General features: G+C 53.5%; 1 protein-coding gene across 7 annotated transcripts in view; it reads right to left on the reverse strand.

The window, feature by feature from the left end:
* Positions 1–11,729, reverse strand: part of LOC102993784 (acyl-CoA dehydrogenase short chain) — a 43,898-nt gene extending 32,169 nt beyond the window's left edge. For 4 of the 7 annotated variants that reach the window (XR_008615931.1, XR_008615932.1, XR_008615930.1 and 1 more), the window contains exons 1-8: positions 10,826–11,729; positions 10,474–10,585; positions 9,862–10,013; positions 9,414–9,584; positions 9,206–9,343; positions 8,803–8,898; positions 8,536–8,592; positions 8,213–8,372 (exon numbers count right to left, since the gene is read on the reverse strand). Coding sequence is in view for 4 of the 7 variants with exons in the window: in XM_055080406.1 (XP_054936381.1) it covers positions 8,220–8,372; positions 8,536–8,592; positions 8,803–8,898; positions 9,206–9,343; positions 9,414–9,584; positions 9,862–10,013; positions 10,474–10,585; positions 10,826–10,966 (1,020 nt within the window). In the remaining 3 variants the exon portion in view is untranslated. Of the gene's footprint in view, positions 1–7,527; positions 8,373–8,535; positions 8,593–8,802; positions 8,899–9,205; positions 9,344–9,413; positions 9,585–9,861; positions 10,014–10,473; positions 10,586–10,825 lie in introns of those variants that run through there. The other 3 variants (XM_055080405.1, XM_028480303.2, XM_028480304.2) reach the window with 3 other exon arrangements.
* Positions 11,730–13,230: the final 1,501 nt, after the last annotated feature.

The following is a 13,230-nucleotide window of genomic DNA, read 5'->3' on the forward strand; positions in this document are numbered from 1 at the left end:
GACGCGGCGCGGCCCGTGAGCCATCGCCTCTGGGCCTGCGCATCTGGAGCCTGTGCTCTGCAATGGGAGAGGCCACAGCGGTGAGAGGCCCGCATACCGCAAAAAAAAAAAAAAAAAAAAAAATTAAAAAATTAACCCCAAATGGATCAAAGTCCTAAGTGTAAGAGTCAACACCATAAAACTCTTAGAAGAAAACATAGGGGAAAAATCTTCATGACATTGGATTTGGCAACAACTTCATGGATATGACACCAAAAGCACAGGCAACAAAAGAATAGACAAATTGGACTTCATCAAAATTTAAAACTTTTGTACATCAAAGGACACCATCAACAGAGTAAGAAGGCAACCCACAGAAAGGGAGAAAACATTTGCAAATCACATATCTAATAAGAGATTAATATAAAGAACTTCTACAATTCAACTACAAACAACCCAACTGAAAAATAGGCAAGGGAACTAAAATAGACATTTCTCCAAAGAAGATATACAAAAGAGCAATAAGCACATGAAAAGATGATCAACATCCTTAGTCATTAAGGAAATGCAAGTCAAAACCACAGTGACAGACCACTCCACACCCATCTCGATGGCTATTATCAAACAAACGAACAAAAACCAGAAAATACCAAGTGTTGACAAGGATGTAGAGAAATTGGAGCTCTTGTGCATTGTTGGTAACAGTATTCCTCAAGAAAGTAAAAACAGAATTACTATATGATCCAGCAGTTCCACTTCTGGGTATACAACCAAAAGAACTGAAAGCAGGGAGTCAAACAGATATTTATACAATCCATGTTCATAGCAGTATTATTCACAATAGCTAAAAGGTAGAAACAATCCAGAAGTCCATCAATGAATGAATGAACAAAATGTGGCCTACTCATACAATGAAATATTATTTAGCCCCAAAAAGGAAGGCAATTCTGACACACACTACAACAGGAGTGAACACTGAAGACATTATGCTAAGTGAAATAAGGCAGTCACAACAGGACAAACAATGTATGATCTGATTACATGAGTCCTCAAAGTAGTCAAGTTAATAGAGACAGAGAGTGGAACAGTGGTTGCCAGGGGCTGGAAGAGGGAGAAACGGGGACTTATTGTTAAATGGGTACAAAGTTTCAGTTTGGGAAGAAGAGAAAGTTATGCAGATGGATAGTGGTGATGGTTGCCCAACAATGTGAATAGGAAACCGCACAACTCAGATCTGACTCATACCCAGCCAAAACCCAGACCGGGATTTGAACCCACGGGCTGGGACTTGAACCCACTGCCTTTTATAAATTTTAATTTATTTATTTTTGGCTGCGTTGGGTCTTCGTTGCCGCGCATGGGCTTTCTCTAGGTGCGGCGAGCGGGGGCTACTCTCCGTTGCGGTGCGCGGGCTTCTCATTGCGGTGCCTTCTCTTGTTGCAGAGCACGGGCTCTAGGCGCGTGGGCTTCAGTAGTTGTGGCACACGGGCTTAGTGGCTCCGCGGCATGCGAACCCACTGTCTTTTAATTAAGATCGCACACCTGGTCTCAGGACTTAATGAAGCTCAGGTTCTTTATGTCTCAGCATAGAAGGAATTCAGCAAGAGGCAAAGGGGTAGGTAAGAAGTGGATTTATTTAGAGAGATATACATTTCATAGACAGAATGTGGTCTGTCTCAAAAGGCAAGACCTGCCCTGAGAGAAACACACTCCACAGACAGAGTGTGGGCCCAAAATACGGGGTGGTTGGTTTTTATGGGCTGGGTAGTTTCATAGGCGAATCAGTGGGAGGATTATTCCAACTATTTTGGAGAAGGGGCGGAGATTTCCAGAAACTGGACCACCACCGCCCACTTTCTGGCCTTTTATGGTGGACCTCGGAACTGTCATGGCACGTGTGGGTGTGTAGTTTAGCACAGGCTAATGTATTACAATGAGCGTAATGAGGCTCAAAGTCCACCGGAAGTCGAATCTTCCACCATCTTGGACCTAATTGGTTCTGACACGTTTATGTCATATCTTCAAGGGCTCTGTCATTCTTTTGAAGGTGGTGCCCTGCCCCCTTCCCTCCTGTTTCAAATATACTTAATGCCACTGAACTGTATGCTTAAAAATGGTTAAAATGGTAAATTTCGTGTTATGCATATTTTACCACAACTTTTTAAAAAGGGAATATGTGTAGACAAGCTGGCTGGCCCACGAGCAACCTCTCCTCTCTCTGGTGCTGGGCAACTCTAGGGTGTGTGTGTGTGTGTATGTATATATGTGTAGGGGGAGAAATCTCTCTGCTAAGGAGAGGTACAGAGAGGTCACTTGATGTAAAGGCCGCATAAAACATAGAGCATTCATCCCATTTGTGGGGGAAGAATACATAACTGAGCTATTCGCAGATGCACAGGAAAAGGTCCGGAAAGATGTACCCAAACTACCCCCCCAGAAGGGGACTGTCACTTTTTATCATGAAAAGTGTATTTGAAACGTTTACAGAGTATAGATAAAACTTCTGAAAGTTTTTTTAATTTTCAAAGTGGACGTTAAAATGTAAAACCACTTTAAAAAGTGAAAGTCACACACTGTATGAGTCTTTTTGCAACTCTACAGCTGGCAAGTGATTAGCATCCAAACTATGCCCATGGGACGACTGATTACAAATCAATAAGGAAAAGATAACCCAAAGAAGAAACAAAGGACATAAATGGCAATTCACAGCAGGAACCAGAATGGCCAGTAAACAGTGAAAAGATGGGCAACTCCTCTAGCAACCAGGGATGCAAGTTAAAATCACAATCAGGTTGAAGAAAAATTGTTAAATCTGATGATACCAAGGGATGGACACTCCTCCCCTGCTAGGAGGCTATGTGCTGATGCAACCACGGTGGAGATCTGGCAAATATCTGTAAAGCCAAAGCGACAAACAGCCTGAGGCCAACAAGCCCACTTCTATTTAAATGCTCAGAAGATCTCACACTTGAACAAGGAGACACAGTCTAGAATGTTCGCTGCACCATGGTTTATAACAGAGAAAAACTGTAAACTACCTAAATATAGTATATTTACACAATGGGACAACCATACAGCAATCAAAATAAATGAACTAGAGCTATGTGTATCAATGGGGAAAAAAAGAATCTCTTAAAAAATATTCGGTTTTTATAGAAAATGACATGGGGCCATGATGCAAATCTCAACAAATTTCAAAGAATTTAAATAATGCAGAAAATGTTCTCAGACTACAATGCAATTAAGGCAAAAATCAATAGCGGTGGGGGACTTCCCTGGCGGTCCACTGGTTAAGGATCCACTCCCACTGCAGGGGGCATGGGTTTGATCCCTGGTCGGGGAACTAAGATCCCACATGCCGCGCCATAGCATGGCCAAAGGAAAAAAAAAAGAAAAAGAAGAAAAAAAAAATCAATAGCGATGGGTATGGAGTTGCCTTCTGGGGTGATGAAAATGTTCAGGAACTAGATAGCAGTGATAGTTATACAACTCTGTACATGTACTAAATGCCACTGAATTGTACTTTTTTTTTTAAGAAAAATGGTTAAAATGGTATTTTTTTTTTGGCAGAAGAGCAAGTCATTTATTAAAATTGGAATTCAGAGTGCACATGGGGGTGTACTGATCAGATTTGCATTTTAGAAAGCTCACTTTGCCATCATGAACAGGATAGTTCATCATTTTTTTTAATAACTTCTTTTATTGAAGTACAGTTGATTTACAATGCTGTGCCCATCTAAAATGGTAAATTTTATGTTATGTGTATCTTACCACTATTTTTTAAAAAATCAATAACAAAAAATACTGCGGAAACCCCATCTTAATAAAATAATACTCTTTCAGGATTTCCCTGGTGGCACAGTGGTTAAGAATCTGCCCGCCAATGCAGGGGACACGGGTTCGAGCCCTGATCCGGGAAGGTCCCACATGCCGCGGAGGAACTAAGCCCATGCGCCACAACTACTAAGCCTGTGCTCTAGAGCCCTCGAGCCACAACTACTGAAGCCCGTGTCCCTAGAGCCCATGCTCTGCAACAAGAGAAGCCACCGCAATGAGAAGCCTGTGCACCGCAACGAAGAGTAGCCCCCGTTCACCACAACTAGAGAAAGCCCGTGCGCAGCAACGAAGACCCAACACAGCCAAAAATAAATAATAAATTCTTTTTTAAATTGGTATTTTAGAAACATGATAAACCTTATCTTAATTGAGAAAAAGATAAAACACTAATAGTCGAAGGCAGGTATAAAATAGGGACTTCACTACACTATCACCGCCCAAAAATACACACCACGCATTTTATCACAGAGAAACCATCAGAGTAATCTGGACAGAGGGACAGTCTACAAAATTAACCAGGCTGGACACTTTAAAACTGCCAATGTCACCAAAAACAAATTCAGTCTGAGAAACCGTCCTAGAATGAAAGAAACAAGAGACCCCTCAGCTAAATGCACCGTGTGATCCTGGAGCTTAAACCACTGCGAAGGGCATTGAGAGGACTGGCAAGTCGTGAGTGAGGTCTGCAGACCATGGTTAAGCTTCCCAACTTTGGTAACTGTTTCCCTGATGTGTAAGTGAATGTAAGTGTCTGTCCTTATTCGTAGGAAACACACACTGGGCACAAAGCGACATGATGTCTGCGACCTACGTGCATAGTTCCAGTTCAAGGGGACCCAGGGTAGAGTTCAGCATTCAGTTCTGAGCTATAGAAGCTTCAACTAAGGAAGGCCTGCTCCCCGTCAAAGCCAAAGGGCTGGTGGTTGACTCTCCCCACCTCCTGTCTCCCCACAGGAGAGGGAGACCCCCAACCCATGAGAGCATCCGGAAGACCTGGAGCGCACAGACTGGACCTTGAGCGGAAATGGAGGACAGTATGGCCCTCTATGACCCTGAGGCTGAGGTTCTTCCCAGCCCCGTCTAAGAAGCAGACGCCCAGCTGGGGCGGCCGCTGGGAAAACAGGCCTGTTCTCCGGCCGGGGCGGGCTCTGATGGCCCAGCCCTTTGCCCTGGAGAAGCACTGTGGCTCTAGCTGGCTGCCTGGCCCTTCAAGGCCCAGAGGCTTTTCAACAGGTAGGGCAGACTGTCCCGACCAAGACAGGAGGGGCCAGAGTCCGGAGCCGGTGAGCTGGGTTCCCAGCCTGGCGTCCCAACCTGGGATTGGGACTCGGGTCGGGCTCCTCTGAGCCTCAAAGCTCCCTCCCCGTCTCCCACTACCTAGAGAAAAGGCCCAAAGACAGCTTCAACCGCGTGCCTGTCCCCTCACCCTCACCTGGGCCAGGAGCCATGGCTACCTCGCTGGAGGCGTCGTGGAGCCATCTGAACGCTGCTGCCCCTGTTCGTGGGGTCAGCGACTCAGAGAGAGGCCGCCCTTCGCCTGCCTCCCAGGTGGGATGGGTCAACCGTGGCTGCTCCTGGGGAGAAGCAGCCTGGAATCCCAGCCTGCTCCCCGCACCCTCGGCTTGCACCCGAGCCCAGGGCCCCGCAGAGGTGTGAGCTAGCTGCTTACCCGGAGCAGGAGGCGGCGCAGACCACCAGACCCCAGGGCGGCAGGGAAGCGGCCTCTGCGTCTCGTTAGCGGGATCCCTCTCCTGTTGCCCCTCGCGCCCCGCCCGCCTGCGCAGTATGGGAAAGCGGGCCGCAGCTGCGCCCGTCGGCCCTGCGGGGCCCGGCTCCTCCACCCCGCACACCTGGGCCAGGTGCCCAGACCGGGAGGCCCGCCCCGCCAACAGCGGCCCGTGGAGGCGTGTGCGCCCGGAGAGCCGCTGGCGAGGGAGTCTTTGCTGGGGCGCCGGGGCGCTGCCCGCGGGCCCAGGGCGAGGCCGGCGCTGGCGCGGGGCGGGGCGGGGGGACGGGCTGGAGGCTGCCTCCCTCGGCCGCGCGGCGCCCCTCACCCGCACCCCTGCACGTGAACCCGCGCGCCGCGAGAGCCCGCGCGGTTGGGCTCCCACTTGATGGTGGCTCCAACTGGTCAGGTTCCCGTCCCCTCTTCCCTCCGGAGACCTCACAGCAGTGGCAGGTCAGCTTCCCGGCCCTTCCCGCTCTGCATAGGGCTGTCCGCACCTCTTCTGAAACTGTCTGCGGGCTCTTCCCGCCGCCCTCACCCCTCTGTTCCGTTTCTCCCCCAGCAGCTCCGCTCTCCACACCGCGCCACAGCGGTTAACAGCATGGGAACCCCGCGCAGAGGCACGTCAGCCCAAAGCCGGCCCCGCAGCACCAGGACCCAAACCGAGTCCTCCTTAAACCAGCTCCCTTGCTGAGCTGGTGATTAATCTCTATCCAAAACTTGATCCCCTTTCTTATACCCTCTGGCCTCAATCCTGTGCTGACTGAACGCTAATCAACCAGCATCAGATGACCACAACTGCGGTTGTCAATAACACTGTTAACGTGCTAAAATTGCTATCATAGATACCATGACCACACAGACTCAGGGTGTTTCTCCAGGGCAAGATGAGCTCACAGACACCTGAGCCATGGGCCACCCGGCCAGAGAACCCTAAACCAGAGACACCCTGACTCCTGAAACTACCATTAATCACAGAAATGATTAATCCAGCCTCTCTGTTCTTCCCCTTAAGAAACCCCCAACTCCAGGACCACCTGGAGTGGATCTGAGGCTTGTCTCCACTCCGTTGCTTGGGGCCTGCAATAAACACTGTACGTTCCTTCACCACAACCTGATTGGCTTTGCTGCACGTCGGGCGAGTGGACCTGAGTTCGGTTCGATACAGGATCCTCTCACTACAGGCTCAGTGCTGGCCCTCGGTGAACAGATAGTACGCAAAACAGACGCTTTCAAAGTCTCCGTTTCCTCAGCTTTGCTCCTTCCCCTCTGCTCTCCCCCCAGCCCCTCTGGCATCCTCCTTCCTCCTGCCCTGAGGCTGGCACTCACTCACCTGCCTGCCTGCCCGCCCACGGCCCTAACCTGGCTGGCCCTCCCTGCTCAGCAGTCAGTCTCCTAGACACCCAAGCCCTTATTCTCCTGAACTGTGTCAACCCTGCTTCGTGCTGGAGCACTCCCAGGGTGGAAATGGACCCTCCCACCACAGCTGGCTTCACATAATCACACACACACACACTCTCACACTCACACAGTACAGGATCCTCTCACTACAGGCTCAGTGCTGGCCCTCGGTGAACAGATAGTACGCAAAACAGACGCTTTCAAAGTCTCCGTTTCCTCAGCTTTGCTCCTTCCCCTCTGCTCTCCCCCCAGCCCCTCTGGCATCCTCCTTCCTCCTGCCCTGAGGCTGGCACTCACTCACCTGCCTGCCTGCCCGCCCACGGCCCTAACCTGGCTGGCCCTCCCTGCTCAGCAGTCAGTCTCCTAGACACCCAAGCCCTTATTCTCCTGAACTGTGTCAACCCTGCTTCGTGCTGGAGCACTCCCAGGGTGGAAATGGACCCTCCCACCACAGCTGGCTTCACATAATCACACACACACACACACACACACACACACACACACACACACACACACACACACACTCTCACACTCACACAGAGTGGGGGGTTTGCAGGAGAGCAGATTAAAGGACCATCTTTCCCTCCCCAGCAGCACCAAAGCAAGGACATGAGGGTCAGGGGACAGGTATGCTTTATTACTTAGTTCCCACAGGTGATCATCCCACAGCACGAACCAGACCACCCACCTGCACTCATTTATACTTTACAAAGAACAGGTTAATGGGAAGCAGGGCAGCTTCCACAATGACCCAGCCCCGAGGCTACAGGGCCTGAGAGAACACCACTTCTGCTTTGAGGCCTGGTCATTCTGGGCCCCACCGCACGCCACTCCTCCAGACCCCTGACCTCAGAGGAAGGAGTAGACACTGGGCCTCACGCTAAGTGCCAGGACCCACAGAAGAGACCTGGGGAGTCCCCAGGTGGTAATTTCTCTCTTCCCACAGCCCAGCCCCCAGATGAAGAGAATAAGGCACGGTCGGTGCTGGAGAGGGAACAAAGCCAAGAACCTGAGCTGAGGACGGGCATCCGCAGACCGCAGCCCTGCTCTTCCGTTCTCCCAGGCAGCTTAGTCTGGGGCGGATAGAGGTGAGGGCGGCAGGTCCACCCAGAAGAATGGGTCTGGGGACCCTGGCGAGAGGAGGCATGGCCCCCGCCGCTCTGCCCCACGGGCCTTGACTGGGAGTCCGGGGGAAGGCCACGTGGCTCCTGCCCACTTTCCCCTGGTCCTCAGGCCAGCGCGGATCCCGGCGGGCACTGTCGGGCCTACCGAGGGTTCAGCTCCGGTAGCTCCTGAGCAGGTGCCCGGCGATCACCAGCCTCTGGATCTCGCTGGTGCCTTCATAAATCTCCGTGATGCGAGCGTCACGGTAGTGCCGCTCGGCGGGCATCTCTGTCACGTAGCCCATGCCACCCAGGATCTGCATGGCCTAAGGCGGAAAGCAGGGGCTCAGGAGGAGAAGACCCCCACTGGAGGGGAAAAACAGGACAGGATCGGCCACACCGAAGGAACAGCCGGGGGAGGGGCAGCCGGCACACTCGCTGCTACTCAACCCTTGGGACCTCCCTTGCCCAGGCACCGGGGACACTCACCTGGTGGGTGATGGCAGTTGCGGCCTCCGATGCAGCCAGCTTGGCCATTGCTGCCTCCTAACCACAGGGGATGGTGGTGTCAGAAACTCGACCTTGGGGGGAGCGCCCAGCACACGGCCCTCACCAGGGTGGGCCTGGGGGAGCCACCCCTTGTAGCAATAAACCCACGGGCCCAAGGAACCGGAACCCCACCCAGATGTTTCCCTCAGTCCCCTCCACCACCAAAGCTCTGGGCCGTGCCCAGGGAGACCCCAGCCCCACGGGCACCTTGATGAAAGGCCTCTTGTTATCCTTCAGCACCGCAGCGCGCCAGGTCAGCAGCCGGGCACTCTCCAGGGCCAGGGCCATGTCCGCCAACTTGAACTGCAACAACCCAGTCCCACCCCGGCAGTCGGCAGCCGCGGTCGGTGTTTGCCCTCCCTCCCCTCTCCCCACAAGACGGGAGGGAGGAGGGCAGACACTCTCCAGGGCCAGGGCCATGTCCGCCAACTTGAACTGCAACAACCCAGTCCCACCCCGGCAGTCGGCCGCGGTCGGTGTTTGCCCTCCCTCCCCTCTCCCCACAAGACGGGAGGGAGGAGGGCAGAGGACAGGGAGCCGGTGAAAGCCATCTGGGAGGCAGAGCCGAAAGGCCTAAACTCTCTCCCTCCGCGGCACCGTGCCTCGTTACCTGGATGACCTGCAGCTTGGTGAGGGGCGCCCCGAAGGCCATGCGGTTCTCGGCGTAGTTCACAGCACAGTCGAGGGCAGCCTGGGCAATGCCCAGGGCCTGGGAGGCGATGCCGACACGGCCCATGTCTAGGGTTTGCTGTGAGGACCGCCCTGTCAGTGGCCGGCCAGCCGGGCCCCAGGGCCCCCACCCCCGCGGCTGGGCTCACCATGGCAATCTTGAAGCCCATCCCCGGTTCCCCCAGCAGGTTGTCCTTGGGGATGCGACAGTCCTCGAAGATGAGGTTGGCAGTGGATGAGGCCCGGATGCCCAGCTTATCTTCCTTCTTCCCTAGCGTGAGCCCAGGCGTTGGCATGGGAACCAGGAAGGCACTGATGCCCTGGAGGCCAGACACGCCCAGTGACTTTTTCACCTGCTCGAGGCCACGCCCCTCACACAAACCACCACAGCCACCAGCTTCTGTCCCTTCCCTCCACCTCCCTCAGAACCTCGCGGTGACGCCCTCTGCTGGCTCCTCTGGGGAAGGTGCCACCCGGGGAGGGAGAGGGACAGGGACAGCGGCAAGTGCCCCAGAGCAAGAACAGCTCCATTGGACCAAGGAGGTTTGGATCTAGAAACTCTGAACGTCTCACTGACCCTCCCTTCGGGGTCCCCACCTTGTTCTGCAAGGATCTGTCCGTGCTAGCGAAGACCACGGCGGCCGAGGCCTCCCAGGAGTTGGTGATCCAGGCTTTGGTGCCACTCAGGACCCATGAGTCACCGTCTGCCCAGGCAGTGGTGGCGGCGGCCCCCGCGTCGCTGCCGTTCCCTGCCCCACACGCAGACTCAGAGTCCACCGCCGCCTCCACCCTCCGGGGGCACCGCCACCAACTCGCCCGGAACCCAGCCTCACCCCTGGCTGGTGAGCCAGACCCGGGTCCAAGGGATCAGGGTCTGGCTCCTGAGAGAAGGCTCGAGGACCGCACCGGCTCCCACAGCTCTCGGGGTGGGGGGATGGGGAGGATGTGACAGCTGGGTGTCTTCAAGCCAAAGGGACCCCAGGGCCCAAGTCCCTCCCTGCCAGCTCAGCCGAGGCGAGCCCGGGCCCTGTGGCCATCCCAGCAGCCAGAGCTCCACCCCAGGCCCTCACTCCTGCCCTCCTGCCCTCCTGCCCTCCTGCCCTGGGAGGCAACGAGCAGCTGGCCCAGCTCAGCACTGGCCCCGGCCTGAGTCTGTCACCCGATTCTGAGGGGAGAGGACAGGGGCAGACCACTGTCCCACGGTGATACCTGGTTCACTGAGGGCAAAGCAGCCAATTTTGTCGCCGCTGGTGAAAGGGGTGACCCACTGCCTCTTCTGCTCCTTGGAGCCGAACTTCAGGATAGGCCCCAAGTAGAGGGACTGGGGGGCAGTGCAGAGCGGTCGGAGGCCTTCCAGCCCAGAACACCTGCCCACCCGCGTACCCACCCCCAGGCCTCCTCTCTCCAGAGGCCCACGCAAGGGACCAGGTCCAGAGGCGGTCAGGGGCAGGGAGCCCAGGCCGGGCTGTGCCCCGTATGTGGGGCTGTGTGGCAGAGGGCCTGCCCACCCACAGGAGCTTCCCCTCCACCGGTGTATCCAGGGCCCAGGCGCGAGACTCACGTTGTTGACGCTCATGATGACTCCAGCGGAGGCGCAGCCCCGGCTGATCTCCTCCATGGCGATGGCATAGGCCAGGTAATCGAGGCCCGCACCGCCAAACTCCTCGGGCACATCCATGGCCATGAGCCCCAGCTCACCCATCTTCTTCACCTGGCCCCAGGGAAGGATGTCATGGCAAGGGCAGCTGCCGGGGGACGGTGCCCACCCTCTCCACCCCCAACCCTCCTGCCCCTGAGCCAGTGCCTGCAGAAACTCAGGTCATGTGGCCACATCCACCTACCCCGGAACCCCTGAGGCTGAGTCTGCAAGACAGCACCATTCATTCAAGCCGTCCTGTCCCCAAATTCCACCCCAACTGTACCCTGTGTCTACAGACACAACCAGTGAGCAGGCAGAAGGCACAAGAAGGCTTTGGGGGCCTCTGAGGTAGGGAGCAGAGCAGGGAAGCACAGTGCCACACAGACCTTCTTTCAGTTCCTTACGCGTACCACACTTCCCCTCCCCACCACAGGGCCTTTGCACATGCTGTTTCCTGTCAGTGATGCCCTTTATCAACTAGTTATTATCTCCTCCCGTCCTTGGGGCTCAGCTCAAGCATCACTTCTGCTGCATGGCCATCTCTGACCTCACTGAGCCAAATCCTTTAATCACACGCTCCTGCGGCATCTGTGCCTCTCCTTAATGGTGCTTGTGCAGCTGTAATTTCACACCTATTCACGTGCTTGTTTGATTAAGGTCTTTCTCTGTGACCATGAGGGCAGAGACAGTGTGGTTTTGTCCACTGCTATATTCCAATACCAGTGAAAGAATGAATAAAGGGGAAGAAGCTTGGAATTTTTGACTTGGAATACCAGTGCTGCTCATCGTTAATTATCAATGCCCAACGCTGAAAAATGCTTTATGTGTACTCTTCAATTTGAGTCTCACCGAAGCTCTGTGAGGACAATGCTGAGTCAACCTCATGTCACAGGTGAGGAAACCGGAGCTCAGGGAGGTGAAGCAACCAGTTCGGGGCGGAGCTTGTAAGTGGTGGGGCTGGGACTGAAACCCAGCACTGACTCCAGGACCTCAACCAGCTCAGACCCTTCAGCAGGTTCCCAGGACAGATTCCTTACCCTCTGTCAGCCTGCTCCCCACCTGGGAAACAGGGACCACTACAGAACCTGCGTAGCTTTGAGAAGAAACAACTAAAACCAATGGCCTCTACGGAGAAGGTTGGGGTAGAAGAGGGACCGTTGCTTTTCATTAGAAAATCATTTTAGGACTTCCCTGGTGGCGCAGTGGTTAAGAATCCGCCTGCCAATGCAGGGGACATGGGTTCAAGTCCTGGTCTGGGAAGATCCCACATGCTGTGGAGCAACTAAGCCCAGTGTGCCACAACTCCTGAGCCTGCGCTCTAGAGCCCACGAGCCACAACTACTGAGCCTACGTGCTGCAACTACTGAAGTCCGCGTGCCTAGAGCCTGTGCTCCACAACAAGAGAAGCCACCGCAATGAGAAGCCTGCAAATCACAACAGAGTAGCCCCCACTCGCCGCAATCAGAGAAAGCCCGCGCGCAGCAATGAAGACCCAACATAGCCAAAAATAAATAAATAAATTTATAAAAAAGAAAAAAAAAAGAATCCACCTGCCAATGCAGGGGACACAGGTTCAATCCCTGGTCCAGGAAGATCCCACATGCCGCGGAGCAACTAAGCCCGGGCACCACAACTACTGAGCCTGTGCTCTGGAGCCCGCGAGCCACAACTACTGAGCCCACATGCTGCAACTACTGAAGCCCACACGCCTAGAGCCTGTGCTCCACAACAAGAGAAGCCACCACAATGAGAAGCCCGTGCACCGCGACGAAGAGTAGCCCTCGCTCACCTCAACTAGAGAAAGCCTGCGTGCAGCAATGAGGACACAACGCAGCCAAAAATGAAATATAAATAAATAAATTCATAAAAATAAAATCATTTTATATCATTTGATTCCTGTAACCGTGTTCTTAGACTATGCTGACTTCAGTAAAGCAAATCAGTAAGAATGTCTGCCATATTTTCTCATTTGTCTATAATTAGTATTACTTCTGTGATTATAAAAGTTTGATTCCCCCCTTCCCCAAATAGTACTTACTTCATAGAACTGTTTTAAGGACGAACTGAGACAATATATATATAAAATGCTGAGCCCAGTACCTGGCACGAGGTGAGTGATCGGTGAATGGCACTGTTGAAAAAATTTTATTGAAGTATAGCTGATTTACAATGTTGTGTTAATTTCTGCTATCCAGCAAAGTGACTCCGTTACACATCTATATAGTCTTTTTCATATTCTTTTCCATTATGGTTTATCACAGGATATTGAATATAGTTCCCTGTGCTATACAATAGGACCTTATTGTTTATCCATCCTATATATAATA

The sequence above is a fragment of the Physeter macrocephalus genome, chromosome 19 (assembly GCF_002837175.3).
Source record: "Physeter macrocephalus isolate SW-GA chromosome 19, ASM283717v5, whole genome shotgun sequence".
Classification (NCBI taxonomy): Eukaryota; Metazoa; Chordata; class Mammalia; order Artiodactyla; family Physeteridae; genus Physeter; species Physeter macrocephalus.